The sequence below is a fragment of the Myotis davidii genome, unplaced genomic scaffold (assembly GCF_000327345.1).
Source record: "Myotis davidii unplaced genomic scaffold, ASM32734v1 scaffold448, whole genome shotgun sequence".
NCBI classification, from domain to species: Eukaryota; Metazoa; Chordata; class Mammalia; order Chiroptera; family Vespertilionidae; genus Myotis; species Myotis davidii.
Genome location: NW_006383009.1, coordinates 732,437 through 747,063, shown reverse-complemented (window position 1 = coordinate 747,063; position 14,627 = coordinate 732,437). Strand labels below are relative to the sequence as shown.

At 50.8% G+C, this 14,627-nt stretch overlaps 2 protein-coding genes across 3 annotated transcripts in view; one reads left to right on the top strand and one right to left on the bottom strand.

The window, feature by feature from the left end:
- Nucleotides 1-6,617, bottom strand: part of PHYHIP (phytanoyl-CoA 2-hydroxylase interacting protein) — a 12,460-nt gene extending 5,843 nt beyond the window's left edge. The window contains exons 1-4 of one of the 2 annotated variants that reach the window (XM_015557760.1): nucleotides 6,438-6,617; nucleotides 5,414-5,735; nucleotides 1,757-1,950; nucleotides 457-631 (exon numbers count right to left, since the gene is read on the bottom strand). In XM_015557760.1, the coding sequence (XP_015413246.1) occupies nucleotides 457-631; nucleotides 1,757-1,921 (340 nt within the window). In that variant the 5' untranslated portion in view covers nucleotides 1,922-1,950; nucleotides 5,414-5,735; nucleotides 6,438-6,617. Of the gene's footprint in view, nucleotides 1-456; nucleotides 632-1,756; nucleotides 1,951-5,413; nucleotides 6,106-6,437 lie in introns of those variants that run through there. The other variant, XM_006778293.2, reaches the window with a different exon arrangement.
- Nucleotides 6,618-14,464: 7,847 nt separating this feature from the next.
- Nucleotides 14,465-14,627, top strand: part of POLR3D (polymerase (RNA) III (DNA directed) polypeptide D, 44kDa) — a 4,466-nt gene continuing 4,303 nt past the window's right edge. The window contains exon 1 of the mRNA XM_006778292.2: nucleotides 14,465-14,627. The gene's annotated coding sequence lies outside the window, so the exon portion shown is untranslated.

Below are 14,627 nucleotides of genomic sequence, written 5' to 3'. Positions count from 1 at the left end.
GTCTCATCTACCTGTGTTTCCCTGAAGGCCTAAGCCTGGTGCTGGTGTACAGCAGGTGGTCACAGCATCTGCTATGTTAAGACGAAGCCCCTTTGCCCAGCCAGTGCGGCTTAATGGTTAAGCGTCAACCTCTGAACCAGGAGGTCACGGTTTGATTCCAGTCAGGGCCCATGTCGGGTTTTGAGCCCAATCCCCAGTGGGGGGCATGTAGGAGGCGGCCAATCAGTGATTCTCTGTCATTGACTCCTCTCTCTCTCTCCCTTTCCCTTCTTTTCTGAAATTAATATCTACATATATAGAGAGAGAGATAGAGAGATAGAGAGAGAGGTATACCAGTAGATATAGACGTAGACATAGATATAGATACAGATATATAAAAGATTTTTTAAAAAGACGAAGCCCCCTCCTGACCATAACTAAACCGGATGCACAAAAGCACAGGCCGGCGGGCCTCACCTCCGGTGCAGAACTCGACTGTCTCGCTCCAGCCGGACACCAGGTACTCCCCGTCGCTCTGCTTCACCGCGGTCTGCACCGCCACGCTGTACTCTGTGCGGGGGCTCAGGAACCAGTGGCCCCTCACCGTCATGGGCAGGGGCACAGCCTTGGCCACAAGCTTTGTGGGGACATCCTGAGACATAGGGTGCAGACCGAGAGCCAAGAGTCAAATTGGGGGTCATGCCCAACCTTGGCATTCCCTCAGACCTCCCCCCAACCCCGTGCCTCCTGGAGAGGGCCAGAGTCTCAGTGACTTGATGCCGGGTGTCCTAGCCACCAGGCTCTGCAGGAGCAAGCAGTGGCCATGGGGAAGACCACACAGACACTCCGCAGCCTCCGCCATCCTTAACTGCCTGATGCCCCTTCTCTTGGGAGCTAAGGAGAAAGGCCACTGGGGCGGAAGCCCACAAAGTTGAGGGCGGCCAGACCTCCGTTTTCGAGGGAGACTTCGAGAGCTCTGCACACTGCAGTGCCGTTTCCACGGCAACGGCCAATGCTGAGAAGCCAGGGAGGAAGGGAAAATATGCCTTATTCTTTGGGGAGGAGGTTAAGGGGGTGGTGTTGAACATTCACGTCACCGTGGCAACTGGCCTGCCAAAAGACACCCAGAACGGGGAGCCAGTTCCAAAGAGAGAGGGTGAGTAACCCACATGATGCTGTCGTCGTGGGAACCAGCTTCTTCCCACCTCACTCTAGCCCTGCCTTTCCTCCAGCTTAGAAGATGGGAGCTTTCCTCCCACCCACCCCCACACCAGCTTTAACCCAGGAAAAGGACGCCCCAGCCAACAGGGGACTCTCGCACATGCATTTTCTAAACCCAGCAAACAGGCCAAAGGGCCGGGGCAGAGAGGATCACAGGGGCCTGAAGGACCCTGCAAAGGGCCTCACTCCTGCCCACAGCCCATGTTACCCACCCAGTCCACAAGGCACCCCCAAGTGTGATGTCGTGGCCCACCTGGGTTTTCCTGTCCTAATCACGATGCCGATAACGGTATTCACCGTGTGCTGGGCCCCGAGCCAGACGGCACACAAACATTACCTCACAGATGCCTCTCACAAGCCTACAGGGGCTGCCATGATTATTATTCCCCTTTTGCCAGCAAAGGAACTCAGGCTCAGAGAGGTTAACTAACTTTACCAAGATCACACAGTAAGGAGAGCCTGGATTGGAATCAGGCCTCTCCAGCTCCCCACTGTCTGCTCTAGGCGTGTGTCATCCTGCCGCCCTCCAGAGCAGGTGTGAGGAAGACGTGCTCACCCGGTGCTTGAATTTGTTGGAGTTCTTATTCTCCTTCTTGTTGAGGTCAATGAAATAATGGGTGACCCTCTCCAGGTCACTGTTCTCCATGGCCCAGGAGATGCGGAAGGAGTCACAGGTGATGTTATTGACCTCGATGCTGTGGGGAGTGGACAGCAGCTCCATGCTCCCTTTTGGTTCGGCTCCTGTGGGGACTGAGAGGAGAGGAGAGGAAGCGTCAGCACCACCATGCAGTCTTCGGGAATGTCTCCTCCCAATATTCCTTTCCAGGCGGGACCTGGAGGAGCCGTTATTTGCACCTGCCCCATCGAATCGGATGGAAAGGTTGCACAGGGCAGACTGGAGGGTAGGAATGAAGGTGGGATGGGCATCCCCCGGGCTCTTGGCTCTCCTAAGAGGGGTCTGCAGAGCAGACGGCACCTGACAGGTGGCAGAGGCAGTGGGAACGCCGAGAACGCCAGGCGGGACAGATTGTCAGCAGATGGAGCCGAGGAGGGGGCCCTCAGCCAGCAGGCGTGAAAGGAGAAAGGGGTGGGGGTGGAGGGAACAGTGTGAGGCACAGGAGAGACAGGAAGCACCCACCAAGGACATGGGTGTGAGGGTGCAGGCAGGAGGAGGACACTAGCAGCCAGGAGGCCAAGGGTGCAGGGCTCTGGGGATCAGAACCCCTCCTCTGGGGGCGGGGCACTCAGCAGGGGTCACCACCACACAGGGCTGGGAGTGCAAGTGCACATGGACCCACTGGTGGCGGGGGGAGTACAAACTACAGACCTTCCCCCACCCGTAACTTTTCCACTATCGTTCTTTCCCTTTCACTCTTTTCCCACTGCTGTATATTCTTTCCTCTGGCACTTGATTCTCTTAAGTAATTAGTTTTACTTTTGACGCCTGTGGCAGGCTAAGTGCTGCCTATTTCACAAACAGCATCTCATGTAAGCTCCCAATAGGCAGGTATTATTATTACACCCATTTTCCAGATGAGGTAGCTGAAGTTGGGGCTACTAAGTTGCCAAAGGTCACACAGTTAAGAAGTGATTCAAACTCAGGTTTGTCTGACTCTGGAGCACTCAGCCCTTTACCGTTAGGTGGAATTTGTGTTCGTGTGTGTGTGTGTGTGTGTGTGTGTGTGACATGTGTGGCATGTATGTATGCACGGGTGCACATAATTTTACCAATATTTAGTTTTCCTTCTCTGTCCTTTTCTTTCAAGCAATGGCATTTTCTCCCCCCCACCCCCCACTACTCCTTCCCCCTGCACTTCTTCCCCTGGCTGCTCTCCCAGGTGGAAAGGACCACCACTCTCTCTGTGCTTAGCCAGGAGGCACTCACTCTGGCCCTGACTTTGGCCTGGCGCACTGGAGCCCTGAGAAGAGGGGTGGGGGGGAGAGAGGGGAGGGAAGGGGCCGTCTCTGGGATAGGAACCTGAGTGTAGGCTGGGCTTTCTCCTGGGACATCTGCTCAGTACCCAGTCGAGCTCATGCTTCCCGATTCTTCCTCAAGCCCAGTCCCAGCACAGCTCAGATTTCTGGCGTGTCATCTCCTTTCTCCTCCTTCCCTCTTCTTCTCTTCACCCAGGCACTAGGGTAAGGGTACCTTGTGCCTTCGAAAGCAGGTACTTCTATTTATAGCTTCCAGAAGATTCAACCCACACTTTCCTGTCAACGGAGCCTGCTCTGGAGCCTGGCACCTCTAAATTAACCTGTGGGCTGCCTGGGTGGCAGGCACAGGGCAAAGGATCTGGGTGATGGCCCTTACCTGTCCCAGGGTGTTCCCTGAGTCCTTGTTACATCTTAGCTTTCCACCCTAAAGTGTATGCCTGCCTGCTGTGTGGTTCAGCCAAATGCCAGTGGGCCTCGTGAATCTCATGGTAGATAAGCATGGGGGTGCTACCAGGCACCCCCCCCAAATAAAACAGATCGGGATAGGGTGTCTGGAAACAACTAGACAAGAAACCAGTTTGTAATTCCTGGGGACAGTTGTGAAGCGGTGAGGAGATACCATCCTCTGAGGTCCCAGTGTAGAGCTCCCCAGCAAGACAGGCATGTGCCCCCACATACACACACACACTCACACATGCACCCACACACACCAACACAGACATATGTCCACCCCAGGGAGGGCCTCGGTGGCTGTCTCCATGCAGTACATGCCTACCCGGTGGGGGTGGGGGGGGGGCACCTGCCGCTGCCTCAGTCCTCCTCAGTCTCCCAGAGACAGGACAGCGGCTTGGTGCTGAGGTGTCCAGGACGTGGGTCAGCCTCCCCCATCGACATTCTGGGAGAGCCAAGACGACTCCCACGCGAGACTGGGAGAGCGGCCATGAGTGACACTGGGAAAGCAGGAAAGCCAGGGTGGGCCAAAGGTGGGCATGAACCCAGTTCTCCAAGCCCAGATGACCAGGGAAGGGCAGGGTGTGAGAGACAGGTTGAGACAACACCTGAGAAACACCCACACTCCTGTGTGAATCCACCCTGAAACAAGCATTCACACACCCACAGGCAGGCAGGCGCGCGCATTCGAGCACACACACACACACACACACACACACACACGCACACACCAAGTATGCCCACAGACAGGCTGCACACACCTCCTCAGACATTCTCACTCCCACCCACTCCCCTATGCACCCAGGGACCTTCTGCCACTCTCCACATTCTAAGACTGCCCAGCAATTTCCCCTCCACTAGCTGTCACCTCCATACATGCACCCTCACATGCTTAAGTCCACAGGCTCTCACACACACATATGTATGCACACCTTCTCACAAAGCCGTAATTTAGGGGGGGAACCGTAGACCCCAACATGCATGCATGGCACTGACACAGGAGGGCATGCAACCCATATGCCTGCTGGCACCCATGTATTTTTGTTTGCACACACGTCAACCTCTGCCCATATTCTGGTATTCACCCTCAAGTCTTCTCAAGGCTCAAAGACACAGACTTTGAAAATATGTTTGTTTCTGGCCACACTCTGACAAAGCCGAGCCTTTATATGCCAACAGGTTTGCCTACCTACGCAGCTCTGCCCACAGACAGGGGCTTCTGCCCACACTCTCCACCTACCTACCCTCTTCTGCTTCGAGTCGCACCTCCCACATAGAAACCCTCCGTCAACATGTACTCCTACACACATATCCACCCACAAATATGCTGCTCCACACTGTCCCTACTGACATGTATTCACAGGCTACTCAGATAAGTGATCCCTCCACACATGTGCGTCACATGTACAAGAAACATATGTTCCTAGACATGCCACACAGCAGTTAAAACCCACACATGAACATAAGTGCATGCAGACAGAACTATCTGCGCAGGCAAACCTCCAGTCTCCTCCCAAGCATGGAGCACACACTGCTATGATACCTTTTGCCCCTGCTCATTCAGAAAAGCACCACACGCCACCCCACTGTCCCTGTTGGCATCGCTGACTGCAGCAGAATGGTCACGGGGTGACTAACTGTGGTGCCCTGGGGACAGGATCCAGCTGTTAACCCCTTGGCCAAGGGCCTGGGGGAAAGGGGACAAGGTCGTTGGCCCTGGCGATCCAGGCAGGCACTGCAAGCAGTGGCAGGACCCTCGTGCCCCCAGCTCCTAGCCCATGGCCACCCAGGGCCCTCTCGGGATTGACAGCAGAGGAAGGGCACTCACCTGGCTCCACCAGGCTCTGCAGAGGGAGACCTGGAAGGGAGGGAAGGGAGAGAGTTCTGTGTGGATGGGCTCCCCAGGCAGAGGGGTAGCGGGCTGGATGCCCGGGTCACAGGCAGCAGCGCTCGCCGGCTCCTCTTGCTCCTTTCACGGCGGCGAAGGAGGCTTCTTCCATGCCCCACAGGCAGTCCCTGCTGCTCCGCAGCGCGCTGCTGCCTCGGGAGAGGCGATGTTCCCAGCCGATCGCGAGGAGAGGCAAAAGCAAAGCGATGTGGAGGAGAGAGAGGCAGAGAAGACGAGAAGGAACGGGAGAGCCAGACCCAATCTGGCTCCACCAATGGGATCAGTGGCTGCCCAGCGTCAGGTGACAATAAGCAAGCTCGGTCCCTGCTCTCCCGGGCTGGTGGGAGGGGGAAAGGGCAGAAGGTCTGGAAGGGAGCAACGCGGCTGTCTTCCGAGACAGCGGCGGTGGCTGCCCCCTTCCCCGTTTTCCCAGGACACGTGCCTTGGCAGAAGTCCCTCCAACACACCTCTCCTTGGAAATCTCTCAGTTGAATGCAGCCCCCAAACTTTGGGATGCTGGGAGAGGGTGGGGCTTAGCCCAAGGGCTCGGGAGCCTGAAGCAAAGATTCTGATTGGGGGAGGGGGTGGCTGTGAAGGGGCAGGATTCCGATGGGGTTTGGGTGCCCGTCAGTGTGTGGGGTGGGGTGCGGTGGGGTGGCAGCGGTATCAGTCTTAGTCTAGTTTCTTTCCTCTGGGCCTTTGGCTAATCCACAGCTCCATTTTCTTACCAACTCTATCAAGAGCTATCTTACCGAAGCCCAAGAGAACCCTGGTGGTCTGGGGAAAGTCTGACTGCTTACGCAGAGAGAGACAAGAGAGAGAAGCGTGGGGCTGTGAAGGGTGTGCAGAAGCAAGAAAGTGGGGATGGGAGGGACCCACAGAGCTTGGAGTGCTCGGATTCTAGCCAACTACCTGGGCTCAGAGGAGCCAAGCCCTGAGCACAGTGGCCAGAGAGAATACTTACTGCCTACTGATAAGGATCCGCAGAAAATGCAGACCCTGTGGATGCCGCTGTGAAGAACCCGCAGGGAAATTTGAACCAAGCAACCAGCAGTGAGTACGTGCCGTGTGGAGAAGCATGGCCTTTGCAGACAGACAGATACGGTTAAAATTCTTGCTCTATTTAATAGAGTCTATTACTTTCTAGCTGGGTGGCGCTGGACAAGTTACCTAACCTCTCAGAGCTGCAGTGTCTTTGTTTATCAAATGCAATAATCACACAAGTTTATTGTCATCACTGAGTGAGATAAACATGTGAATCACCCAGCTCTGGGCCTGGGACACGAGGAGTGCCCAGAGCTGTTATCACAGCCACATCAGCAAGTGTCTGCCTGCCGGGAGCCCACAGTCTTTTAGGGGAGAAAGATGGACATTTAGAGACACGATTAGGAAACAAGAAATAGACAACTAAATTGCCGGGTACAGGTAAGAATTCTGAGAAGGAGGAATCAGGACCAGCTCCAGGGCACAGGTGGGGCCAAGCCAAGTGGAGACGTGTGGAAGCAGGAGCGTGGTGGGGGTGGGGAGGGCTCGGTGCAGGGACAGCAGTCAGGAGACAACAGACTGTGCGGGCAGGCCCTGGCGAGGACCTCAGAGAGCCCCAGGCGGCCAGAGCCCAGCATAAGGGACACGCACTGAGCGGGACTCAGGGGCTGCGGACATCAGCAGCAAAGGTTAGAGGAGGTGACAGTGGACAGAAAGTGAATAGTTCACTGAAAGCAGAGACCAGCAAAAGCCAATCCCACCCTAAATGGGTGTGGAGAACCCAAGCAAGTTTGGTCAGATCCCGAACCGCAGAATGCGGTGTGGTATGTCACAATGAGGCGGGATTCAGCACTCCCTTGGCCAAACCTACACTGAGATGGTGAAACCCGAAAAGATGCAAAACAGAATCTCATGGTGATGGCCAGCATCAGACAGCTGGGCCACAGTCAGCCTCTACGACCAACCTGAGGGTTCTCTGCGCCTCAGTTTCCCCCTCTGTGAAAGGAAGGCCAGTCCCTGCATGTCTCTGCCTCCTACCTTGGCAGGGTGGCATGTGGAGAGCCCATGAGATGATGTATCCCGAGCAGTGAACAATGGCCCTCTGAAGGCACTTTTGTAGAGCTGCATGCTGGCGTCCGGTGAAGGCACGGCCCGCCCAAGGTTTCTGCCTCTTCTTGCCTCAGAGGGTGCTCAGCAGATCACATGAGGAAACACATGGTCGGAAGAAAGCATAGCGTGCCAAACACAACTCCCTCCACATGAAACCAAACCACTGCCAAGAGGCACTGCTGTGGCAGTTTTATCTGTAATAACCTTTTATTACACAAGTCGTACGTGATCGCTGGAGAAAGATGAGATTTAATTCTAACAGTTAAGAGAAAATTAAAGTCGCTTGTGCCCCTACGATTCAGATACAGGCAAATGAGATATTTACCTTATGAACAAAAATGGAAAGTAGAAATACTGATATATATAACCTGCTTTTCTCAGTTACCAGCACCTTTTCTATTCATGCAGTCTTTCTACAGTATTGTTTTCAGTTGCTGAATATGTTCTATTGCTAGGTCATACATTCCTGTTTGTGATTAAGTTCTCTTGCTTTTTCTCCATTCTAAATAACACTGCAATGAACATACTTATAGGACAGTGATGGCGAACCTATGACACGCGTGTCAGAGGTGACACGCGAACTCATTTTTTTGGTTGATTTTTCTTTGTTAAATGGCATTTAAATATATAAAATAAATATAAAAAATGTAAGTCTTTGTTTTGCTATGGTTGCAAAGATCAAAAAATTTCTACATGTGACACGGCACCAGAGTTAAGTTAGGGTTTTTCAAAATGCTGACACGCCGAGCTCAAAAGGTTCGCCATCACTGTTGTAGGAAAATCTTGTCCTGTGCCTTAGTTATATTTCCAGTAAAATATTAAATAATATGGACCATATTTGAATGCTGATTTAAACAAACTGTTACCAAAAAACACCCTGTGGGACAATTGGGAAATTTGAATACTAACTGGATATTTGACAATATTTAGGAATTATAGCTCTGATGATATTTTATGGTTATTGTTTTTAAAGAATATCTTCCAGATTATATCATATTATGATATGACAATTTATATTAAATATTATAATATTTTGGATGAGTAGCATGGTAATCTGTGATTTGTTTTACGCTCTAACCACTGAGCACTGGCCAGGTACTTAATTCTTTATTGGTTTAGTATGTCTTGGGGGGGGGGGGGGGAAGGGTAGATGACACAAACTAGGCAGGAGTGGATAACTGTTGAAGCTGGTACTCTGAGATTTAATAAGCTATTCTCTCCATTTTTGGGCATGCTCAGAAGTTTCCATATTGAGTAATTTAGCTAAGCTATGGTGATGATAATAATGTTACAGAAAACCGGAGAAGAACCAAGCAACGCTTAGAGAGCAGGAGTTACATTTATTATTATTATTATTACGCACGGGCCCAGAGGAAAATGTCTCTCCAATTCTGGGCCCCGTCACACAGAAAGTTTCCTGTATTTATACCTTCTTACCCTCTTTGTCTCTCAAATATGGGGTTTTCTGGTCCCCTTTGCAAGTTCTTAAAGAGCCCCTATGTGCTGGGGGCTTTGAGACCTCAACCAAAGGCTTGGCCTGGTGCTAGCACTGATAACTTCGTCTGGGGAAGGTTTAATGGCCTCTCTGAAATGGGAGTAGTCTTATTTTCTGTACTATTTAAGCCAGCAAGCATTACAGAAGCCAAAATGCAGGGTTAAAACTTCAAACAGCAGTTTTTATAGAAGATGGATGCTTCAATAACAAAAGCACTTATGAAGCACCAAGACACAACGCAAGGCATGCGATTCTCATAACCCTGAGAGGTGGAACCATCCACCGTGCTTTAAAAAGACTGATGGTAGGAAATGAGACTCACTCCATAAGAAGTAAAATTAGATTTAAATTCAGGCATGAGCACAAAGGCTGGTTCTTCATGGTAGAAAGGCACAGAGCAAACATAGGGTCTGATGTAACAGAGATGAGGCTGTAAGTGAAAAAACAAAACCAAACCCACAGTCTCACTATTGCTTATGCACTTTATAGACTCAAAATGTGTATGTGTCTTCCCTCCAGGTTGACCTAAATGTGATGATCTCCTGGGCCAAGGAATGCACGCACATCCAGACTGCCCAGAAAAACGACCTTGCTCATTTGCATGTGTTGACAGTGACAGGAGTGGGCAATGACTGTTTATAAGAACTGTGTGAGTTTCTCAGTGCTTATTTGCTTTATCTTTTTGAAATTCTGTTTAGACCTGCTACAACCCTCAGCAGCCACCTATTTTGATCTTTCTACGGAGCATTAAAGTAATTCTAAAAACTAGATAAATTTCTGAGTATTCACTCAACTAAAGAATATAACACTTTTTTTTTTTAGCTTTCTGAAAACGGAAATATTTAACAATTTTAAGACATGGAAAGATGCTGAATTATACTTAAGGCCTCTAGAGAAATGAAATGTTGAAAGGGCAAAAGAAAGTTGAAAGGAAGAAGATGAAGAACAATGAAAAAGACTCGCAGGTGAAATGAAAGAAGGATTAACATGATAGAACTATGGTACTGGGATAGTCACTACATTATACCCAAGGTGGAATAGCATGACAGAGGACCCATGGAATACCTCTGGACCCTGCGTGGCAGGGTGCCAGGGACAAGACACACATACTGAAGACACACACTGCTGCCACTAGGAAAGGCTCTCTCAGCCCCTCACTCAATATGTGCCACACTTACTCTCTTCACAGAGTTGCATGCAGAAAAACCTATAGAGAAGACATATGAAGACACAACACAAAGATGGCTTGTACATCAATGGTGCCAACATCAAATTGCTGATGCAATCCACCTGGAAACAAGCCACCCTTCTTGTTCTAATGTACGTCCACATTGTGACTCAGTCTCACGACAAACTGGAATTCATTCATTCATTCAACAAAAATGTACTGGGTGTTTCCTATGTATCAGGCACTGTTTCAGACAATGCTGACGCTGTAGTGGGAGGAGAGAAAAAATCCATGCTCTTTGGGGCTTACTTTCTGGGAAGAGCAAGAAAGATATAAACAAACTCTATTAGACAATAAGTGCTACAGAGAAAAATAAGTCAGTGAATAGGGATAGGGAATGTCCTGGGGGAGTGGGAGGGTACAATTTTAAATAGAGTCATGAGAGAAGGCCTCCTTGAGAAGGTAACTTTGGGATTAAAACAAAACAAAGCAAAAACCCTGACTGGAGAGAGGGAGGGAGGAGGGAGGCGGGCTCCATGGAGAATTATGTGGGGGAAGAGCTCTCCAGGCAGCAGGTACAGAGGCCCCAAAGCAGGATCATGTCAGATTGTTCCAGAAATAGAAAGAGGACTAGTGTGGCTGGAGCAGCGTGAGTGAGGGAAGCATGGTAGGAGCTGAGGACAGAGGAGGTGAGTGGACAGACAGATGAGGCAGAGCTGCACAGGCCAATCCCAAGTCTCTGGTTTTTACTCTGAAAGGGGAACCCCCTGGGAAGTTTAGAGCAGAGACTTGACCTGGTGTGAAATATGTTGGGACTACACTGAGGCTGGCACAGGTGGAAGCAGGGAGGCTAGTTAGAAGGCTGTTACAATAATCACAGAGAAAAAAAAAAGAGGTAGCTTACACCAAGATGGGATGTCAGTGAAGGTGGGGAGAAGTGGTAAGATTCTGGATATATATATGGAAGGGCCAACACATCAGCTGTATTGCATGAGAGAAAGAGAGAGTCAAGAATAATTACAAGACTTTTTACTTGAACTTCTAGAGGAATGAGTTGCCATGTACTGAGATGGGGAAGCCTTGAGTAGTTCAAGGAGGAAAATCAAAAGTTTGGATGAGGACAGACATCAACTGGAGGTGTGAGATAGGCAGAGATACACACCCCTGAGAGGTCCAGATTGAGATAAGCACAAGTTTGAAGCCGAGAAACTGGACCAAGGGAGTTAAGTATAGAGAAAAAAGGGAAGAGTTCTGAGGACTGAGCCCTAGAGCTCTTCAATATGTAGAGCTCAAGAAGATGAAGAAAAACCTGAAAATAAATGGCTTGCAAAATGATGGCAACAAATTAGGACAAATTACTCATAAAGAACATGTTATAGCTTGAACTTGGACAGCATCCTCATACCACACATTGCTCTTACTCTACTGACACATATTCAAAACAATTCTTTATTCATTTAGTATTTGCAACACCCATCAAGAATTCATGGGAACAGACCCTGGCTGGTGTGGCTCAGTTTGTTGTACCGTCTTTCTGTACACTGAAGGGTCTTGGGTTTGATTCCTGGCCCCAGCGTTTGCCACTTATACCCAGAAAACTATATTTGTTCTTAAGAGCTAATTAGTTTCATTAAATGATCAGAAAAGAATTAGATTGTTTTTACTATGAAATATCCTACATTATAAAAGGCTAATATGCAAATTGACCGAACAGCAGAACGACCAGTGGCTATGATGTGTACTGACCACCAGAGGGCTGATGCTCACGGCAGGAGCTGCCCCCTGGTGGTCAGTGCATTCCCATAGGCCGGGGGGAGCACTGCTCAGCCAGATGCTAAGCTCATGGCTGGCGAGCACAGTGGTGGTGGCGGCAGCCCCTCCCACTCCGCGGCAGTGCTAAGGATGTCTGACTGATGGCTTAGGCCCACTCCCCCTTAGGCCTGGGCCTAAGCCATCAGTTGGACATCCCCCGAGGGCTCCCGGACTGTGTGAGGGCACAGGCCAGGCTGAGGAACACTCCCCCCCCAAAAAATGGACACATTTTGGGCCTCTAGTATAAAAATAAAATGCAATAAATGTTATTTAAAAAAATTAAGATCTGAAGAATCACAGATGTGATTACACAGGGTTCAGTTAGTAATGACTAACAAGTTTCTTTTGAGGCTAGATAAAAGAATGAATGCTCTTTGGGAGAAAATGAAGAGGGAGGTGTTGGAACAAGTAAAAAAAAAGAATGGTGCTGAAAGGATATCCTACATAATAAAAGCCTAATATGCAAATTGTCCCCTCAGGTGGTCGTTCAACTGGGAGTCTGACTGGGAGACCGGGAATTAGACCGCTTGCTGTAACATGCGCTGACCACCAGGGGGGCAGCACGGAACATGGTCGGCGTTGACACAACACTGGCAGCAGGCAGCAGTGAAGTGCTACTGGCCCTAGTGGGCCCCGATGAGAGCGGGACCATGGCGGGATAGTGGAGCAGGTGAGCGGGCAGCACCAGGCCAAGGCAGGTGCGAGCTGGGGCCCGATCGCCCGCTGATTGCCCCACAGACTGCGACCAGTGCCAGCGGACAGGGTCAGTTTTCTTAGAAAACTAAGCATACACCTACCATTTGACCCAACAATTGCTCTCTTGAGCATTAATCCCAGAGAAATAAAAACTTATGTGCACACAAAAACCTGTACATGTGTGTTCATAGCAGCTTTATTCATAATAGCCTTCAAAGTGCAGTTAAACCAACCATGGTTACTCGTCAATAAAAGGAACAAATTAATGATAAACACAACTTGGATAATCTCCAGGGAGTTATGCTCAGTAAAAAAAGAAGTCACATAATGTACGATTCCATTTTTGAATGATTTCCACTTTTGAAATAATACAAGTATAAAAATAGAGAACAGATTAGTGGTTGCTGGGGGTGAGTGGGGGTGAGGAAGGTGTGGCTATAAAAGGGCAACAGGAAGGGTCCTTATGGTGATGGAAGTGTCTTGTATTTTGACTGTATCAGTGTTACTTTCCTTTTAAATCCTCATCCAAGGATATTTTTATTGACGAGAGAGAGAGAGAGAGAGAGAGAGAGAGAAAGAGAGAGAGAGAGAGAAGAAACATGGATTGGTTGCCTCCTATATACCCCTGTGGGGATGGAACCCACAACCTGGGTGTTTGTCCTGACCAGGAATAGAAAAGGGTGCTTGAGGTGTCTGCATTATTTATTACAACTGCACGTGGGTCTACAATGATCTCTACATTAAAAAAAAATTACTGAAGAAAAAAAGTACATCATTTGGACAGTTATCACCAGTCAAGAAATGTCATCCTACGGATACAATCCAAAAGAAGAAAAAGCGTTAAACGCACCAGATGTTCACTACAGCGTGTTTACACCGGGGACCTAAGTGTCCCAACAGGAAAACAGGCAAATCATGACATAGCCGCCTGAGAATGACCGTCTTCTGATAGAGCAACCAAGAAATGTTTGAAAAGGGAGGGTTCAAAACTGCAGCGCAATAGGACAGCTATGTGAAGGCGCCGGGGACACACCGCAGAGGTTTACCACTACTCCATGGGGGATGTTTCCTTGCCTCACTTGGCCTAATGTTTCATGGTTTCATGGTGGGGGTGGGGGAAATAACAGCAAAGGCTATTCTTCACGTTAAATTACAAATGCCGAGTCAAGTAAGAGTCCTTTAAATCCATCCCTTCCAGAAGCGCAAACTTGGATTTTCGGGCTCCAGGCGTGGACCCGGGGCCCCCACCCGGGTCTCGGAGGGTCTGCGCAGCGGCTCGAGCGGGCGCCGCAGCCTCACGCAGGACCCCCGGGAGTGCAGGGAAAGGACCTCCCGGCGAGGGCGACGCCGCTGCCCGGGGAGCAGTGACCCTGCCAAGGTCACCACCGAGCCCGCAGCCAGCCAGGGCTCCCCGACCGTGAGTCCGGGTCCCCGTCTCTGCCCGCGCCCCTCTCCCCATCGGAGCCGCGACCCCAGTGCCCCTCGGTCCTCCGCGGAGACTCCCCACACGGCGTGACGGCGGCGGCCAAGGCCTCCACCGGCAGAGCGGGGCGCCGCCGGCCCCCTCCGCCCTAGGCCAAGACCCTGAGGCGAAACCAGGCACAGCCCCCTCTTCCTTTTTCGCCCTCTCAACCCAGCTTTTCCCGACTCCGGGAAGAACCGGGAAGAGAAGGCGGAGGCGCGCGGGGCGCCGCCGGATAAATAGGGTGGCAGGCCCCGCCCACCGACCTCACTTCCGCCCTGCGGCAAGATGGCGGCGCCCGGGCCCCGCCACGCAGACTTCCGCCTCACGCCGAGACCTAGGGTCGGCCGCGGGCCGCGCCGGAGTTGAAGTCGCGACCAGCACGGCGTGGAGTCGAGACCCGCACGGCGTGGGGTCGGCGGGGGCT